The sequence below is a fragment of the Akebia trifoliata genome, chromosome 1, assembly GCF_017979445.1.
Source record: "Akebia trifoliata isolate Shusen 1 chromosome 1, ASM1797944v1, whole genome shotgun sequence".
In the NCBI taxonomy this organism is placed as follows: Eukaryota; Viridiplantae; Streptophyta; class Magnoliopsida; order Ranunculales; family Lardizabalaceae; genus Akebia; species Akebia trifoliata.
Genome location: NC_141375.1, coordinates 18125723 through 18145541, shown reverse-complemented (window position 1 = coordinate 18145541; position 19819 = coordinate 18125723). Strand labels below are relative to the sequence as shown.

The following is a 19819-nucleotide window of genomic DNA, read 5'->3' as shown; positions in this document are numbered from 1 at the left end:
CGTGACACCATCAGTTTTTATTTTCTTTTTGAGGATTCATTTACAACCAATTGCCTTCCTATTAGAAGGTAGATCTACAAGTTCCCAGACTTTGTTCGTTTCTATTGAAGTCAATTCATCATTCATTGCTTCAAGCCATTGATTTGAATCTTTTAGATTCATTGCCTCTTGAAATTTCTTGGATTATTATCTAATCCAAATACGTTTTCATCAACTTGAAAGACCTAAATATCTTTAAATATCATAGATGATTTCCTTGGTCTTTTATTTCTCCCACTGTGATCTAAAGAAGTACTCCCATTATTTTTTAGATTATTAGACTGTAAATCTAAGATTTCACCGATTCTCCCATTAATCTCAGTCTAAGAATAAAAAATATCTAGATCATCAATCATTTCTTGATCATTTGGGACTGACTCTTGTTCACTCAAGAATTTTATTTGATCTTAGTGGAGTAATAAGATCAGGAGTTTCTAAGAAAATAACATCTCTGCTTTCTATTAATCTTTTGTCTTTACAGAAGAATCGATGACTAGTTCCATTTTGAACATACCCTAAAAACTTACATTCCCAAGGTTTAAGACCTAGCTTGTCTGTAAGTGTCTTACGAATTAAAACATGAGTGCAAAAATAATCCACTTTTTTCAAACACCATGTCTTCCATTATTATTTTACCTCCATCCACTTTCTTTTAGACTTCCTCTCACTTTTTAGAACACCATTGAAGAGGGCCTATCACAATGGAAACTTTGATTCCTCTATAATAAAAAAACAAGAGCATAAAATTTTCATTAAAAACCTGTATTGGATGATGACATTGATTGATCCCGTGAACACCAAAAAGCCTACAACTTTATCTCATCTTAAATGTAGCAAAATTACAACTCACGCAAAAAGGGCGGGACAACCCTGTTCTATCAGTTGATAATTGTGGTATACATATATATATGAAAAAAAATTAGAGTTGCTCCCCCGGAACGATACATATTTTACACACTCAACAGTCAAATCCTGTGTTTTTTTGGCTACAATTCTGAATGTGGCTTCTGGCCTCCCTTCAGGGATCCCACAAAGAGGTAATAAATTTTCAGCGACAGCTTTACATTCCTTCTCCAAATAAATTTATATCCATTGGGATCAACACTTCATTTTATTAGAGGGCTGAGGCCGTCACCTTCCCAACCAAGCTTAAGCATCTGATCCACAACCTTCAAGCTCAACTACAAGCAGCAAATTCACAGTTTCAGTTGTCCGGCTGACAATTCATTTGAAAAAGAAGGTAAATTATAATTTGACCCCTTGGGGTTTGGCATGATTCCATGTTAACCCCCCTAATATTTTGACAATTGCACTTACCTCCCCTTTCACACACGGTGTTAAAGTTCAGATGCTATTTTATTATTTAACCATCTCATTTCATCTTTTTCAATACAAAAAAAAAATTAAATTTTGAAACTGTATAAATTATCTGTCTAAGCATTCACAAGGAAACTCATTTTTCCACAAGGATATTTTTGTTTATAAAAAAGAATAACATTAAAACGATCTTTATAAAAAGTAAAAAAATCATGTTTTTAACTGTTTGGTCGACAGCAAATAAACCGAAGGGGGGTAAGTGAGTCTGTTAGATAACTAAAGGGGAGGCAAGTGCAATTGTAAAAACGTTAGGGGTCGACATAGAATTATGCAAAACTACAGTGGGTGAAAGTGTAATTTACCACAAAAAAGGTAAATAATTTAACTTACAGCTGGATCTGTGAAGACTATCAATTGCTTATCAGCTGTTGATACCAAAAGATTTGTGTTGTCCTTGTTCAGAGCAAGAGCCGTAATATCTTGCCCTTCTCCCAGCTTTAAGGTATGAAATACCTGATACAAGGATTCTTTGCTTGCTAAGAGAAGATCCTTGGCATGGTGTAGAATTAAGAAAATGAACAAAAAAAGATGAATCCATACCTTCAAAGTATGCAAATCGAGGAAACAAATTGAAGGCGTGGGAAGGACCAATCTGTTGTCAACATTCTTCTCATTCATTCCCAGATGAAGATCTTCAACCTCTCCGCTTATGTTAAAGGTCCCATCATTCATTGGAGAAGAATTTGTCCCAATTAAAGCACTCTCCCCGTCAATAGAAACCTCCATGCAACTAATGCTACCAGAAATATAAGACAGGTTTGCGGTTGCAATGGGAACCCCATTAATGGTAAAGGTGCAGACTTTGTGCTCTAATTTGTTCCAAGTCATTATGATTCCTCCAGACGAAAGACAGATGTCATGCGCCTCAACACCAACCAACCTTCGAATTAATCGACCCCTCCTTATGGAATGAAGCAACACATCAGAAGAAAAGGAGCACGATACAACGATACCAAGATCGGAGTTGACGCAACAACAACTTATTTCCCTAAGATGACCTCTCAAAACGTGGATGGGTCCTTCAATACGTCGTCTCCTGTTTCTGTCAGCTATGTTGTTTGCTAAGGTACCACCGCTACTAGAAGTGGGTGTGCTAGGGTTGGTAGACGGATCTGAGATGCTGCTCGCATGTGATACTGATGTTCGATGAATCCTCCAGAGTATCAGAGTTGTATCTTGAGACCCTGTTACGAGATAAGTGCTATCGGGCGAGAGAGAAAGGCAAGTCACTGGTGCACAATGTCCTTCTGCCATTTCAATGGTTTTTGCACCATCGGATGATATTAACTTAACACTGTTGTCCACATGCCCACCTGAGTTACATTCACAGAAGATATATGATCCCATCAGATGGTATCAGTGTAACACTGTTTTCCGAATGTCAACCTAGTTAAATACATGGCATGACAAAATACACACGCACACACACAGACCCAGAATTAGTTTAACAACAGATGGAAAGCTTACTTTAACAATTAGAAGTCTACAAGGTCCTATAAAGCTATATTTTATATTATTATTTTTTGTCTAAATCCATCTGTCAATAAAAACACATTTTTTAAAGAAAGGGAACTTCATAGCCCACTCCTTTTTTTATAGAAAGATTCTATTGCCACAAAAACTTTTGCTAATGCCACCCTAATTCATAGGTAAATCACCAAAGAATTAGCACACATATTGGGGTGGTGTTAGCAAAAGTTGGTGTGGCAATAGAAGCTCTCTTTTCATGAGATGATCCAGTTTACACGATTATGTCTTTTTCTTCTACTGAATAAAAGATATATTATAAATAACACTAAAAGGAGACCAAAAGAAACCTCTACCTGACATACAAAGAAGAAAACGAAAAAAAATCAAATGGGAGAATTTAAAACTCCAAAGAAGACCAAAAAGACACATTTTCCTAGGAAACCAGCAAAACAAGAACGCTGAAACCTTATCACATTGAATGTTTCGTAGGCCCTTATTTTAATTTTTCCACATCCGACAAACAAAAAGATTGTAACCTATCCTTTTTTCTCTCGGCGGTTTATATTCATCACCATTCTGAGCCTAAAATATATCAAATAAAATGTTAGTTGAATGAAGCACAAGTGGGTGCCAGATGGAATCGATGAGGAATGGAGAATTGGTGGTTGTAAAACAGTTCTAATTGAATTATTTTAGGAAGTTGGAAGAGGAGAGCTACCCTAGGTAGAACAATTCAAAAACAGCCTTCATCTATTGCACAAATCAAGGATCTGAATTATCATCAACATCACCACCACCGCATAGTTTAGCTTACACTAATGATATTTGCACATAAACAAACTCACTAATCATTATCTTTCTACAAATTACATTTCTTCCATTCTCTTTTTTTTTTTTTTTATGTTTTCTCTTATGGCAGTTCTCTGAGCCTAAAACATTCCAAACCCAGAATTCCAGCTTGGTGTAGAATAACATGTGTGCACCAGTTTCTGCAACTACGATGATTTGAAGGATTGTCCAAAGGGTCTAAAATCAGCGACATTCTCTTTCATGTTTTTTGGGTTTATTTTCATGTTTTATTAGCACATGGCCTTAGTATAGTGTTTAAGGGGGGTTTAGCAACTTTAGATTGTCTTTTATTTAAGTTTATTAGGGTTGAAAATTAAGAGAGAGAAATTTATGAAATTAAGTTATTTATTTGGAATTTTAATTTGATTAGAATTCTTCAATTATTTTCTTTACTTTTAGATTGTATTAGGATTTTTTTAACGAAGGAAGAGAATAAATGGAATAAACAAAATTACAGTTATTCTTTGGATGTTAGTGCATTCAACATAGTAGATGCCATGGAAATCATTGGGGTGATTCCAAGGGAAATATCGATTTTTTTTCTAGAATTTGTTTCTTATCTTCTATCATCTACTTCAATCCAACTTTTCTACAATTTTTTTGTTTATTTATGAGATCAAGTAACCATCAAGAACCTTTAATCCTTAAAAAAAACCATTCCATAAACTCCGTTTTCTTGACTTTTTAAGAAATCTTGAATTCTTGATTCTTGAAATCTACAAACATCAACCCTTAGTCATTTTCATATATTCTTAACATTTAATCTTTATCCTACAAATCTTAACCTTAACCCTTTCCTTTATCCTACAATAATTGCAAAAAAATGCATTTTACCTTTTGAGTCTATCCTAACCCAATTCCAAATCCCCAAACCAAATTCCCTAACCTCCCCTTATTTTCATCTTCTTCCCTCATCGTCCTATATTAATAAAATAATATCCCAAACAACCAAAAAAAACAAAAATACTATAATATCAATAGTATGCTTTAAATTCTGAAAGTTGAAGAATGTACCTGAGGCATAAAATGGGTCAAATTTTATTCGAAATTTGAGTGATCAAAATTTAGTGGGTTTGGACCCTTGGAGTACACCCGAATAAAACATGAGTCAAATATAGGTTGATGGATAAGGATCCATCCCTATATCTGCCTAGATCTGAATAATATATTGCTTTGAAAATTATATTTTTATGTTTTTCAAAATATCTTTTTTCTACTACTTTAATATAACATGAATTCTTATAAAATAAAATAATAATAATAAGAAAATAGAATAGTATAGCAATTAGAAATGAAATATAGCAAAAAAAAAATGTTGAACAATCCGAATTTTCCGACCTGATCGACCTGAATCAAGTAATTTGGTGGGCTTGGATCTGGATTCGGATTTTGCAAAAGCACACTGATTCGGATACGGTTTTAGCTAATAGGATCCAAAATCAGATACGGATCCGAATAAAAAATTGGATCTGAATATGGATATACTCAGGTCTGGCCCAAACCCAAGCCATTTTAAGCCCTAAATGTGCCTTAAAAACAAAAGGACACAGTTTAAGAACATGCATATTAAATGTCTACCTGTAATGATTTCTTTGTCACATGTAACAGCAACCACAGACGAGCTTCTGATTCCAGATGCCGCGAATGCTAGTGCTTGGGGAAAGTGCCATTCTTCAGAACCAGAACTGGCTGGCCCTTTGAACATGCGCATGAAAGCTCCTCCAGTCGAGCTTGTAATGACTTTACCATGTTGAAATAAAAATGGCGTGCCTTGTCCATCGGGTGTGTTGGGTTGCCACTTATGCAGTGCAACATGAGCAGCTGGTGCATTTACATCAACAACTATGACAGAATCTGATGATGCATGTATAGCAGCAGCGGGTACATTACAGCGCTCAGGATTTGGAACCACATACGGTCTGATCTCATTTGGGTTCCTAAAGATCGTCTGAAATGCAACAATTTAAGGAAGTTATTTAGATCATAATTTTGTCGCACAAATTACATTGAAATCAACCTAACCCATGGGAATTCTGAAGTTATTAAAAGAGAGATTATATGGCCACATCAACTTTTGCTAACACCACCCCAACTCTTATGTAAATCACCAAAGAATTAGCACACGGTTGAGGTGCAGTTAGTAAAAATTGGTGTGGCAATAGAAGCTCTCTTAAAAAACCAAGTCTACAATGTGTTACTTAAATAAACACCTGCGCATGATCATCATCAAATTTAAAAGCTAAGAATTCTGCTTCAGCAGTAGACTCGTTCGATTAACATTTTAGTTCAGAGATTAAAGTTTACATCTATTCTAATGAAGGTGGAGAATATTCATTAGGAAAGTTCCCATAAATTATAATCGGTAACTAACAATTTTCTTGAACAGAGAAATTTAAACTAATTAAAAACACAAGTATATTTTCACCACATTAGCGTGCGTATATGCCAATTTCTTCACAACAAGCTGATTTTGCATGTCTCAGAGCACAGTGGAAGAATAAACATTGCAGAGAATATGGTAAATCTAGTGCTTGTACTTTGAACATAAAATATAAACTAAACATTAGGTCAAGATACTCCAGAATGAGTTCATAGAGGGGTTTTCAACATATAAAATTCTATTTTAGTTCATATTTTAGGGCATATTATTTTCATGAGAATAATTATGGGGCACAGATGGGGAACTATTACATAAATGATCAGGATAAGCAGGTTCAACTCATATTGATATCAAGGCGTACCTGCAAGTGAAGAACATCTGCCAATGGTTTCTTCTTCAAGTGAGGGACAGTTAGAAGCTGGGATGGGGTTTGTCCAAAGTACGCGATCTGGTCTTGTGTAGCACGTTGTTGTACCTATTGCAATATTTCAGGTAAAAACAGTAAGTAATTAGCATCCAAAGTGCAAGAAACATCATAAAAAAGGTAAGTAGGGCTTACCGGGTCTGAAATTTTATCAATATTGACTGTCCCTTCATAGGTTATGTAAAAAAAACACATTATTGGCCAATATAGCTTCTTTCCCACGCTGCTTATATCTGAAAGTCTCAATTCAATCATAAAAGTATCAGGTTAAGGAACAATTCAAAGTTCATCAGAAATAAATATTTTAGAGAGATTCTATTGCCACACCAACTTCTGCTAATGCCCCCCTGCCCCCCCCCCCCCCCAATTCATATGTAAACACCAAAGAATTAGAGCACATCTAGGGTGGGCATTGTTTCATTTCACAAGAAAGTAATAGCATTGTAGATGAACACAAAATCAAGGTTGGAATCCAAAATATTTTCTCAAGAACAAGCAGATACCCGAATATGAGATCAATCCATTCATGCAGATGAGCAGAGACGTGTTCACTCTCAAGAGCCATCCGATGCTTATGAATGAAGTCAACAGGGTTCTCAGCCCAAGGAGGAAGTCTGACTGAATCTGCAAAGGTAAATGTGCATGAAAAGGGTCCAAACATGTCAAATTTAAGTTTTGGGGTACAATTAAAATCCAATGGTTCTTAATACTTAAAAATACTTACCAAGCTTTCCACCTAGTTGTGTCAGACCAAAATCAATTGAGTTTACGTTGGTAAGAGCCTCTGGGAGGTAAAATAGCTCCGGAACCTAAGATGCATCGAAGAAGGAACTATCACTCACCACATTCCGCAAATGTCACAGAGAAAATGAAGATGGAAAAAGAGAAAGCCCTAGATGATCAAATGCTGAGCTCTAATGTGATGGTCCAGTAGATTCTTACCAACTCTTTAACATCACTCATGTCTTCAAGAACACCATTCCATGTAGAACCTATATCTGAAAACATCCTATCTGCATGATCAAATTTGCCACCTTGGAGTTGTATTGAGAAAGTAGTAAATGGCTCCACCCTGACCAAATAATACAGCACCTGTAAAAGAAGTATTAGTAGTCAGATGGAAAATGCAATACTAGAATTACTTATGTTGAGAAAAGCCAAAATGAGGTTCGTAGCTCAGTTTGAGAGCATATATGACAAAACGTGTATTTTACTACTTAAACAAAGTCAACATAATGGGAAAAACAACAGATTCAAGTGTTTAGGTGTCAATGACAAATGAACTGGAAAAATTAGGAGAGAAAAATCCATCAAGATAATTTGAATTGTAAAATCATCTGGGAAACTGAAATCCTAAGAAACTCACTGAAAGTCTAAAAATGCTAATGAAGAATGATTAACAAGTATGGCACTCGCAAGCCCTCTCTATACATTCTATTTACGAATTATGTAGGCATACACAAGGTACCTACATATAAATATAGACTTCATCATAAATGCATGACAACTTACACTAAACATAGGATGTATAGTTCACAAAAATAGAGGGATTCTATTGTCACACCAACTTTTGCTAATGCCACCCCAATTCGTATGTAAATCACCAAAGAATTGGCACACATCTTGGTGCGTCGTTAGTAAAAGTTGGTGTGGCAATAGAAGATCTCCAAAAACATAGAGTGATATTTGATAGCTACAGAAACCCTTGGAAAGAAGATCAAAGTATCAAACAATATCATTAGAGAATTTATGAGAACAATAAATACTAATAATGACATGTCCTGGAATCTTCATCAAACTGTAATGTTTTTTTGAAATACTAAAAATTAGTGCATAAATATTGTCAAAAAAAACAAAAAAAAAAAAATTAATGATGATAGATATACACTATTGTACCTAATAAGAAGCTGTTAGTAATGTCATTTGATGAAAACGTATCAATGGAAAAAACACTGGAGATTGCAACAAGCTTCAAGAGTTCAAGATAAAAAGTAAAAACATTTTGGTGATTTCTTGAAAAGCAGTTAGATTGTACAACTACAATCACAAAACACATAAAGGATCAACTACTGAAAGAAACCTACTGTTCCAGCACTTGAATAATGTGAACCATAATGGAATTTGGGGATGACTGGATCATCAAAGCTAGTATATCTCTCTTGAAATTTTTTTAGCCGATCATCATTTAATGCTCCCATAGGCTGCAAAAAATACAAGAAATCCATTTAAGCAAGCCGTTTAAAAAGAGTACTATTCTGGAGTTAAAAAAAAAAAACAAACCGAAGCAAATTCAAACCCATGCCACCTTTGAAAGATCTCGGTATGAAGAAGGATCCCCAAGATCCAAAGTCTCTGAATTGTAATCTGCAAGAATCCATGGAAAAACCGGATACTGCAAAAAAATAAAAATTAAAAATTTAATTAAAAATAATAATAATGATGATAATGACACTCAGAAATCAAGCAATTATCCAAACATACCCACCTGAGTGATATCATTAAAACTACGCCCAGCCAATGTATTGAGCTGCATTAAATATTCAAAATTGCTAATCTGCAGAAATGTTTAGGTTAGACCAGTTTTTTTTTTAATCAATAATAAAAAGAAAAATGATGACTGAGATTATATTTGAAAGTTATTCTTCAGTTCCATACCTCCCACCTAGCCCAACGCTCCATAAGCTGAGTTCGGTAAAGAAGCTGTTCAGGTCTCTACAACCAAGAATGCAACAGATAAGTATATAATACCTAGGGTCTAAACTATATAAGTCTCAGACATTCAACGTACATACCTGTGTTGCAAGATAAATATTGTTCAAGTAAGGAGGCCGTACTTGAACAATAGCACGATATGCATTCTTTCGCCCTTCAATACTCTGGAACAAAATCCAAAAGATAAATCTATAATGTTTGAAAAAAAATCCAGAGGTAAGAAGCTTTTTAGCTTGTTCCAATTAATACATACAAAGAAAATTCAAAATGCATATTTCATACAAATTATACCCCAAAATCAAAGAAGAAGTTTGACCGGTCAACCATAAACAACTCCAGTGCACTTCTTCTCAAAAGATATCTGTGATATGGTAGCACTGTTAGTAACAAAGTCTATGAAGTATAATAAATGCATGTTAAATAGCAACCTGCCATGGCCAGAGGTAAATTTGGCTAGTCGGATGAGATTCTTGGTCCGACCCATATGGTCCTAGGCACTATTTATCAGTCCGATAGGGCTGGGCTCAGTTTTAAAGTTTAAAGCTTATTCAGATGAATGGGTAAGGCTTGGCCTTCAATTTTACTGAAGATAACAAGGACCAAATATAAGGCGCGACATGTTAAACTAATTATTGGACTGGACTTGGGCATGAAATGTTGGGGCCCATAATGGGCTCTCTTGGGCTTTGCATATTTCCTGAGCCTGGATCGAGCATAGTTCAGCCTGGCCTGAACCCCAACCATTAACACCCTAACTAGGACAGAAATAGAAAAAAAAAAATCCAGTATACCACAAGAAAAGAGACATTTCCAGAGTACAGGTTTAAGAGAAGTAAAAGTAATTTCCATTTGTGTCCATAGAAATGAGTAATGATTTCCTTGAGCCAAGATTAAATATTTTTAAGAACTGCTATTGGCACCCCAACTTTTAATTATTGCACACTGATTTCTCAAATTATTTATCACCCCCCAACTAAAGATTAGAACACACTCTTTAAACATTTTACAGAGATTTAGCTCAAATTATAATCTCAATATTATAAAACATTATAACATTCATGAAAACAATTTCAGTAGTTGTTTACAATTATGATTAGGCTCATATAAAATCTGAAACCTAAAAAATAGAAATCTAGCAAAAAAACAAGAAAGATTCTATTGGCACCCCAACTCTTACTTATTCTCAACATTCACTTCTTTTCTTTATTTTTTTACTTGGGGTGTTAAAAGTAAAAGTTGTGCCAATAGCATCTCTCTCTTTTTATCAATGAGCCAAGATAATAGCACACGGGCAGAGTTGCATTGAACCAGTACATATGATATATTTCAACAACCTTTCATAACCACATTGGCTATATTTTTAAATTAATAGGGGGTCAATCACAGGAAAGACTTTCCAAGCTATATGCATCTGGGTAAGGCTTAAATAAGCTTGAACAAAAAATGGATCCAAGGGCATTACAGCACTTTCATTCTTCAAAATCAGGTCTAGTGCTACAAATAAATAACAAAACTTACTGAAATTGCAAGTATTGGCAAGAAGAAAATGATGCAGACATGCAATGATACAACACTAGCAAACAAAAAGGAGAAAAACACTTATCATCATACCTTCTGCTAAACATTTGATGAAGGGACGACATCAACCAGCTTCGATCCCTTTCTTGGTCTTTACTTTCAGAACTGGACTCCAACCCATCCACCACGGAATTGTCATCAATGTGATCATCAACAATGAAATTTATTCTCTTTGTTGTTATCTGAAAGAGGACCGTAATTCACAAGTTCAATTACATTATCATGCCCAGGATAGTCACCAAGGGATTTTAACAGGCTACCATCAAATAGATAATATGTATGCTAAAAAATTATTGCTCGTTAAATAAAATTATTCCTAATATATAAAATTTTATTTTCTTCTAAATATGCTATTGAAATGATGCCGACACATTATAAAAAAAATTAGGTAGAGTCTTATAGACTTAGTAGGGAGCTGCAGGACTTAGTGAATCAAACCTCGATGCAAATGAGGGTAGTTGTAGGAGAGGAAGATACAATCTTGTTAACAAATGAAGATGAAAACTGTCATTGAATGTTAGGGGGGCTTGGGTAACAGAGATGGAAGGGTGGTCTTTAAGAGTACTATCAAGAGTTGGGGTGTTAATTCAAATAGTCAGAAATTAAATTGGATAGAATGGACAAAGTTTTACATACAGAGATTTTGGTTGGTGGGATCTTCCTTAATGGGGGATCACAGGTGTTTGGGAACCATGAGAGATCATAGAGGAGGGCGTTTTGCTGGGGGATTTTTCTGCCTACCTTATGTAGGAGTGGAAAGATCAGTTGTTTTGGGATTTTGCTAGATTTATGGTTCCAATGATAATCATGGCATGGCCCCATTTTTTTCATAGATAAAGATAATTTTAATAAAATGAGAGAAAAAAGGGGAGGCCGAGAAGACCATCCCAAAGATTACAAAGATCGAACAAAAACAAAAAAAGAAACACCCCCTCCCAAAAAACAAAAGCAGCTATCCTAATTTAGTGAAGAACCTAACGGTATTGTAGGGTTGTGGGATGTTACATGGTGCATTGATAGACTTCAACGTTATACAATTTTCTCCTGAAAAGAAAACTGGTACTAGGGTTCCTAGGTAGCATGTCAAATTGTGGTGAATTCATTAATAATAATTTTTTTATCGAATCTTCATCTCTTTAGGTATGTACATTTGAATAAATAATCAGGGCAACCCATCTCATATAGGTTGGATAGATTTACAGTGGTTGTTTCTTGAGAGGAAGACCATTTCCCTCTGTCTCAATCAATAATCCCGGGGCAGGGTTCTAACCATATGCTTGTCATCCTTTACATCAGTGTTATATCCGGTCATTCTACCCTTTTAGATTTGGAAATATGTGCTCTCTCCATCCTCAATTCATTAAGAAAGTTGGAGAATGGTGGAATGGCATAGTTTTGAGGGTTTGAATAGTTTGTTTTTCTTAAGCTAAAAGCCCTAAAATAGAAAATCAAAATATGGAACAAGAAGGAATATAGTAGGATAGAGTGGATTTAAAGAAAATCTAATCTCTAGTGCATAGGCCAGAGATTAGTTATGGAACAATCGGCATGATAAGCATCACTAGTTGGATCAGAGGGGTAGTGTCATTAGAAAATCCATGCAATGAATTGCGCTCTCTTGGGTAAGTGGTTGTGGAGATTTGGAGTGGATCCCCCTGCCCTTTGGAGAAAGACTAGTTGAAAAAGTATAGAACTAGAAAGTTCCAACGTGTTACTGGATAGGTTAGATCTTCATGGTTGTAGTATATGGAGAAGCATTCAGAATTACTACCTTGATTTTACAACAAGAATTTGTTTTAAAGGTGATAGAGTTTACTATGCTCTAGCCAAGGAAGTGTGGAATGTCTTCTTTTCTTTGGCTTTTGGTGTGGTTGATTTGAGGTTACTCTTTCAGTTTTAGATCTCTTCGATACCTGGTCCATTTCTGCTTTCTCTTATAGGGTCTGGATCCTCCTAAGTTTTTTTTCTTTCTCTTTGTGTTGGAAACTCTAGAAAGAGAAAGTAGTTAGGTGTTTGATGGTAAGGATGATATCCAAGTTATTCTTTTGAAGTTTTGAGTCTCCATTTACCTTCGGGCCAAATCTCAAGGGAGTGCAGGATTTTGCTTTCTTTAATTTTTTCCTTTGTAGCAAGGTCGGTCTATTACATCCTATGCTTCCATCCTCTCTCTCTCTAATATACACTTCAACCTTTTACCAATAAATAAAAAAAACCAGTGTTCCAGTTTCAGTCATGTGACTCAGATATTGATAAACTAAGAGTTCGAACTTACCTGAAAGGTTCCTCGTGTAATCCTCATTGGTCGCACCATCGATGAAGAAAGTTCAAGAATAATTCTTTCATCATATTCACTAGGTACATAACCAGGCGCGACTACTGATGGATTTTGGACTAAATCTTGGTTGCTAACAACTTGAACATCTATAGGGTCCCCTGATACCTTCCCAGGTTCCTCAGTAGTTGTTGTCTGTCTCTGCTGATTGTCCCCACTATGCCGAGTACCATATGGTGCACACTCCAAATTATCAATCTCTGTCTGCTCATCATCTTCCTTCACTTCCTCCACTGAGATTGCTTCTGCCACATGAATAGAAGCAGTAGGACATATGATATTCTCTGGATCATGTTTCATTTGTAGTTGATCTTCATAATTAGCAGCTGCACCCAAATGATCAGAGCCTTTGTAGTTCACTCTCAAACATCTTCTCATTCTTGAAGAACTTTCCATAAAGTCTAACTTCCAGAATACCTGCATAATTAGAGTTCAAGAGAAAATACGGTCCATAAATTCTAAATGATAAGCAAGTAAATAAAAATACGATAGATATTTGATACTTTAAAATATAAGTGTACTGAATGCAGCAACAGATTTAATATATTTCAAAACTATAATCTATAAGCATAGTGACAAAGTCGGGATTCGAGAATGATTCAGCAAGCCAAAGCTTCGGAAAAAGTCTGTAAAGTTGGGAAAACATCAAATAAATAAAAGTTAGAAAAAAAAATTGTTTTAAGTATAAAAACAAAAAATAATAAAAAAAATGTCTATTATATATTAAATGAAAATTAATACTTAAAAAGTGCTAAAAAAATATTGGTGATTTTAAAAAAATAATTGATTAAATCACAATTATTCATGATTTTTGAAAAGTCAATATCTTTTTCAAAAACTTCATAATTTTTTCAAAAAATCATGATTTAATCGACAAACTAAAATCGTGATAAAAAAATCGCAGATTTTTGTCACTATGTCTATAAGTGATCTGACGACATACTCGCTCAGGATTACATAGACGCTCTCCAAACGGTCCGAAAAGATCTTTCGTCTCAATTAAACAATGAATGAGTTTGCGCCATGCACGAGCTCCAATACATAAGCGATGTCGATCTATTATATCAACTTGTGTGAGTCTGTCAATCTACAAAAAAAGTTGTAATGATTATCATAGGAAATATCAACAATTAAAGCCATAAAATACTATAAGCAATCAAAATTACCATACCTCCAATCGTTGCATGTTTCTTGCTAAAGCAAAACTGGCAACTAGCACTGCAACATATTTATAGGATAGAACGTTAAAATCTTTCCCCGAGACCGATTTTGTATCAACTGATTGCAAACATTCCATCCACGCAGTTCCCATGGCTTCGGAGACATTCCATCTTTGCACACGTTCCATATCACTTACACTTCTCCGTTGTGCAGACGTGGCCATTGCTACGGCACTGAGACCTCTTCCCGAACCGATCTTAGCATTACGTTCAAGATCACGTGCAGCAGCTAAGGCAGCAGCCCTTGCAGCAGCTTTGTCCTTTGGAACAGCAGGTGATTTGTTAGGTGACTCTAAAGGCTTTTGAAAGCTTGAGAAAGTGGTAAGTCTAGTTGGTTTCCGCTCGAACATTGACGAGTCACGCCTTAGAGGAGCAGTTGTTACAGGTGTTACTGTTTCACCACCGGCGGCACCAGCAGCAATCATGGCAAGAGCCATTGCAGCAGGAGGAGATGCAAAAGCGGCAGCCCATCCTGGAGATACCATCGCAAGAGCGGCCTGAAAATGAGAATAGGAATCAAATGATGCAATAAAGAAAAGGACACTATAGTTAATGAACACAAGAAACAACATAGCTTGCTAATGAAGCAGAAACCAATTTAAACAAAACACTGAACAAATAGCTATAAGAGAGAGAGAGAGAGAGAGAGAAAGAAATGACAAATGTGTCCCTCCATATATATACATATATATAAAAACTCCTTCACTGCCAGGGTTCAGGATATAGGGGCTGATGTTCGGAGAGAGACCCTAAAACCAATGAACCCTGGTGGTGGAGGTGATGAAGAAGAAGAAAGGGGAGTGCTTGGGGAAGGGGGGAACATGGGCATCTTTTTTTAAGTGAGGTGCATTTTTGGACAGGTGGGCAGCAACGAGTGTTTCGCTAGCTAAAATTACATTGTCGGAGGTGCACTTAATATATTCTGCTACCTCTGAAAAGATGTGGAAGGAACAGTGCCTTTATCACACAATCTTTTGATGCAAAGAGCTTCTTTGCACTCTAGTTAATATGATTAAAAAAAAAATGAATACAACACTGTCCTGTTGAATTCCTAAAAAGGTATCACAACACCGATATTTTCTAATGAAAAGGAAATCCTCCGAGTATGAAAAAAAAATTCTGGAGAAATGAATACATACAACCACAAATTTTTCCTGCAATGAGATTTGATTAAGGGAGATTGAAAGTTCAATCACCTCTAGAGGAAGTGCATCCGCTGCTAAAGCACGATCTTCAACAATGAGGGGGTTGACACCATCTGATGAAGTAAGTTCATGAATACCAGCTAAAAGTGGTCTCCATCGCCGAAGAATGGCTACAAATGGTGGTAAAATGGCCTCTAGGTACTGTTTACGAAGAGGCTTTCCTTCCCGGTCAACTGCATGCCACACCTGCACAAACAAGTCATAGCAAATTGTTGAGTGTATCTTTTCCTCCACTTTCGGGTGTGTCATACCCCAGTTAAGCCCCGTGATTGTTCTTCTCTCCCTCTCCAACAGATCAGTCTTTTGAAATAGTTTGTTGGTTAACATGGTATCAGAGCGCTAGGTTCATTTAGGTCACAGATTCAATTCTTTCCACCCTTATGGGCGAGGGGGAGTGTTGAGTATACATTTTCCTCCACTCTCATGTGAGTCATACCCCAGGTAAGCCCGTGAGCCTCCTATATTCATAGTTCTCCCTCTCCAACAGATCAGTCTTTTAGAATAGTTGGTTGGTTACACAAATTAAATAAAAGACAATTGCAGAACAATCATAAAACCCATCTTGCATGGAACATATAGAAGTAAAGCAAATTCAGCTATGACAAAAAATATTTGGGACCACACAAAGATAACCCTAGTAAACAACTAGGCAAGGGTGTAAATAATTTAAGTGAATAAATTGGAATAAGTTCAGTTTGTTTTAAACTGACCTCAGAATAAAGAACACAGGATGCAACCAGCACCCTCTGTCTCTTGGACTCGGAAAGTGGCATGTTCAGAACAGGTGCAAGCACACTGTATATCATAAAGCTTAAATCAGTACAAATCATCAATATATGCTAAAATTAGTTCGACGATAAATCATCAATATACACTTAAATTAGATCGAATCGTCAATATAAATTGAAGTATGAAGCTACATGAGTCACAAGTGATAGCACGGTACAGTAAGAAGTATGGAAACCATGCTAAAACAGTAGCTAAGTAGCCCTTAAGATTCTTCTAAACACGAATACACTACTACACAATTCCAGGGGTGCATTTTGCAACTCTATTTCTGGTCCATTGAAATGGAAAAATTAGAAAAGGAAGAGAAAAATTAAAACTTCTATTGCCACACCAACTTTTGCTAAGAGCATCCCAAGATGTGTGATAATTCTTAGGTGGTTTCACATGAATTGGGGTGTCCTTAGAAAAATTTGGTGTGGCAATAGAATCTCTCAGAAATAGGGATTCCATGGGCGAATGGGTATCCAACTTGATGACTAACCATAGTGTGGACCTGGAACAGTTAACAAAAGCAGCCTCATCAGGGATTTGAGAATTATTTACAAATACATGCAATGATTTTATCTATAACAACTGCGGAAATAGGCTAATGAGGTTAAATGTTTATAGAGTGTTTACATCCAACGGCAGGTAAAGCTTCACTACAATATGTAATGCTTCAAATGCAATGTCATATTTGGTAAAATATTAAGTATTTTTTTTTTTTATAGGTAAAAGAAATATATTACTAAAAACAGAGGTGGAGATGACCAACCACAGTTACAAAGGGAGCCAAAAGACCCAAAAAAACTTACAGGGAACACAAGGAGTCACACTTAAATGCAAACTCCTCAAAGAAAACCCCTTTAAAAGCTACATCCAACTCACATTGAAAAAATATAGAAAGCCTAAAACCATCAACAATAACTCGTGCATAGAACTCTCCACCCCCAAGAAGATCCTCCAATTTTAAGCACTTTATTAGCTAAGAGTGAAGGACACATGCAACACTTTTAGAAGCTATATTATTTATCTGCCTGAATTCACTCCCAATTAATGGAATCCACGTTTTGAAGGGATAAAAACTAAATTTAACTATTGTTCGGGCATTAACCCCAAGGGGTGTCCTAGTGGCAAATCGAGCCTAGATAAGCTCCTCGGGATGGGAAGGGAAGGTCAAGCATTCAAAACCCCACGAAGCAATAAATTCCTTGGGGGGTTGACCCTCGACTCGACTAGTTGCACGTAGGACTTTCCGAGGGAGCGGTGCACGTGACCATGGGATTAGTCTACCCGAAGAGTGGGGATACCCACAAGAAGCAAAAAAAAAAAAAACTATTGTTCAGGCATTAGTGAGTTAGTGACAGACGAGATCAATGAGCAAGCCCAGCCGAAGTCAAGGATTAATATCAAAAGTCAACATTAATAAATCACAATTTTTTCATTCCCAGACAGGTATTTTAAGTATACTGGGAAATGAAAATTGGAATATGGTAAATGGTGCTGATCAGAAGGCTACTAAGACACCTTGTATTTATGTCAATTAATTACAATATGGAGACTCTTGGGGTATTTTTATTGATTTTCAGTACTTTAAATAACTTGGACCTTGGGTGGCATTGGATGGAAACCTTGCTCGATCTTACTTCCAAAGGGCACTATAAGAAGAAATGGAGAGCCTCCCAAAGAAAAATAAATAAATAAATTCTGGTTTACCTCATTTCTTACCTCCAAAGCAATGCCGATCGTGGTTTCCTTGTTGACAATCGAGTATCACTATATAATGCCACTGTGTTGCTTGTTTGCCAATGTAATTCTTCTGATATGTCATCCTTGACGCTTACACTCCTCGTAAACATACTGTCTTCACCATTATCATCCTCCCTCATTGAAACAAGTACCATACGGAGCATACATAAGAAAGGTTGGTCACTATCTAATAATTGGTAGAGTGCCGCCATTCCTCCCATTCCAGTACCAGAACCTCCTCCAATTCCAAGACCACCACCAAGTCCACACTCATCTAACAACAATGCCTGGAGCATAGTAACTGATTTTTTTACCAAAGGAAGTTCGATCCAATTTCCAGTAGTATCCTTTTCAAGGGAAGACTTCCAAGACTCCCAACCTCTACCGCCACCACCAAAGACACTAGTTTTTGACGAAAGGCCTACTCCATACCACATCCGACTCCTGTACTTCCAACCCTCTGCTAAGTCTAAAGCACAGCTACCATATGAAACAAAAGCACACCGAACAGAATCATAAGGCTCTGCTGCGGCTGCAGCGGTAAGACGTTCCATCACTGCTGCAGAAATTTGGCCCTTCGCATCGGCCATAGAAGCAAGAACCTGATTGAAAGATAAATAGTAGAAAGTGCAATAAGGAAAAAGATCAAATATAAATGGGGAACTGGTAAATCAGAATAAACAACTTAGCTTAATAATATCTAACTTGAATTTAGGACCAAAAAAAAAAATTAAATAATCCATTTCATGACCCAAAGCAATGATACTCTTGAAAGCAAAGATATATCTCAACATGAAGATGATTAGAAGTAGATGAAGACAACCAACAATTATCTGAAAATGTTCAGAGCATCAAAGTAAAAGACAAGGATTTACCAATAACTGCTATTTTTCATTACTAAAATAGTATAAATTAATTCTGTCAGTAGGGCTTTTTAGTATTGCACTGCAAATAAAAATCCCGAACAGAAACACCAAAAACTGGTATTAAAATTTCCCAAATGAATTAACTAGGTGGAATTATGAGACCCATCCTTACCGTTCCACAAGAAATCATGAAACAAAGTACCCCATTGCATTTTGCTCCTAGAAATGATAAATAAGGAGAGAAGTAAAGAGAGATGCTGGTTAGGGTACTTTGATTAAGGTCATTTTCCCACCTTTGGGTGAAATCCTAAAAACCTAAGTGCTTACCCACTTTTCAATTATTGGATCTCAAATGATTTACTCCTATAAGCATTCCTAATAGGCTTCACTAACTAACCAGAAACACCAGACTTCACAACCCAAGGCAGAACCAAGAAAATCACGATTGGAAGATGGCCCAACCCCAAAAGCCTTGCTCTTAGAGAGATTAGTTGCTAAACCACAAACAAAAAAACCCTCCTATGAGGAATCCTATCTAATAGCCATTCAAGAAACCAGCTTATCATCTATGAACTCGAGGTGGAACACCATTGGACCTCCTACATTGGCCACAAACCAAGTCAAATTACAATTCTGTTCAAAATCCATTTTACCTAAAGCCTCGACTACAATATCATAAGGAACGGGGACACAATCATAGTTGCTAAAGCTTTAGGCAGACTGGACTGTTATCGAGGGCAGTGGCGAATGGTGTTCTTTTCGGCTTCTCAGTGGGGCAAAACGACCCAATGAAATACATTTATAGTTTGCGGACTATATGTTGCTGTTTTTGGATTCTTCTTCAGAGCGA

At 36.3% G+C, this 19819-nt stretch overlaps 2 protein-coding genes across 2 annotated transcripts; both read right to left on the bottom strand.

The window, feature by feature from the left end:
• Positions 1 to 1145: 1145 nt before the first annotated feature.
• Positions 1146 to 6649, bottom strand: LOC147410811 (BEACH domain-containing protein C2-like). Its single transcript, XM_086426411.1, has 6 exons — positions 6641 to 6649; positions 6477 to 6590; positions 5314 to 5683; positions 1957 to 2729; positions 1747 to 1869; positions 1146 to 1220 (listed from the first exon to the last, which is right to left on the bottom strand). Exons 1-6 carry the CDS (start codon positions 6647 to 6649, stop codon positions 1146 to 1148), a joined length of 1464 nt encoding a protein of 487 aa, XP_086282537.1.
• Positions 6477 to 18717, bottom strand: LOC147410810 (BEACH domain-containing protein C2-like). The gene is made up of 18 exons (XM_086440378.1): positions 18083 to 18717; positions 16297 to 16381; positions 15578 to 15772; positions 14333 to 14878; positions 14105 to 14248; positions 13102 to 13578; positions 10863 to 11011; positions 9543 to 9612; positions 9332 to 9415; positions 9195 to 9251; positions 9025 to 9093; positions 8845 to 8931; positions 8624 to 8740; positions 7482 to 7631; positions 7264 to 7348; positions 7043 to 7163; positions 6675 to 6772; positions 6477 to 6590 (listed from the first exon to the last, which is right to left on the bottom strand). The coding sequence occupies exons 1-17, from the start codon at positions 18691 to 18693 to the stop codon at positions 6709 to 6711; spliced, it is 3111 nt and encodes a 1036-aa protein (XP_086296504.1). The 5' UTR covers positions 18694 to 18717; the 3' UTR covers positions 6477 to 6590; positions 6675 to 6708.
• Between the last annotated feature and the right edge of the window lie 1102 nt (positions 18718 to 19819).

Coding starts and splice junctions, on each gene's coding strand:
- LOC147410810 (XM_086440378.1), bottom strand. CDS start 18,693: ATGGCCGATGCGAAGGGCCAAATTTCTGCAGCAGTGATGGAACGTCTT. Junction 9,416..9,542: donor ACTTCTTCTTTGATTTTGGG/GTATAATTTGTA, acceptor ATTTTGTTCCAG/AGTATTGAAGGGCGAAAGAA. Junction 9,094..9,194: donor AGCGTTGGGCTAGGTGGGAG/GTATGGAACTGA, acceptor ACATTTCTGCAG/ATTAGCAATTTTGAATATTT.
- LOC147410811 (XM_086426411.1), bottom strand. Junction 1,870..1,956: donor TCGATTTGCATACTTTGAAG/GTATGGATTCAT, acceptor TCCTTGTATCAG/GTATTTCATACCTTAAAGCT. Junction 1,221..1,746: donor TAGTCTTCACAGATCCAGCT/GTAAGTTAAATT, acceptor TGCTGCTTGTAG/TTGAGCTTGAAGGTTGTGGA.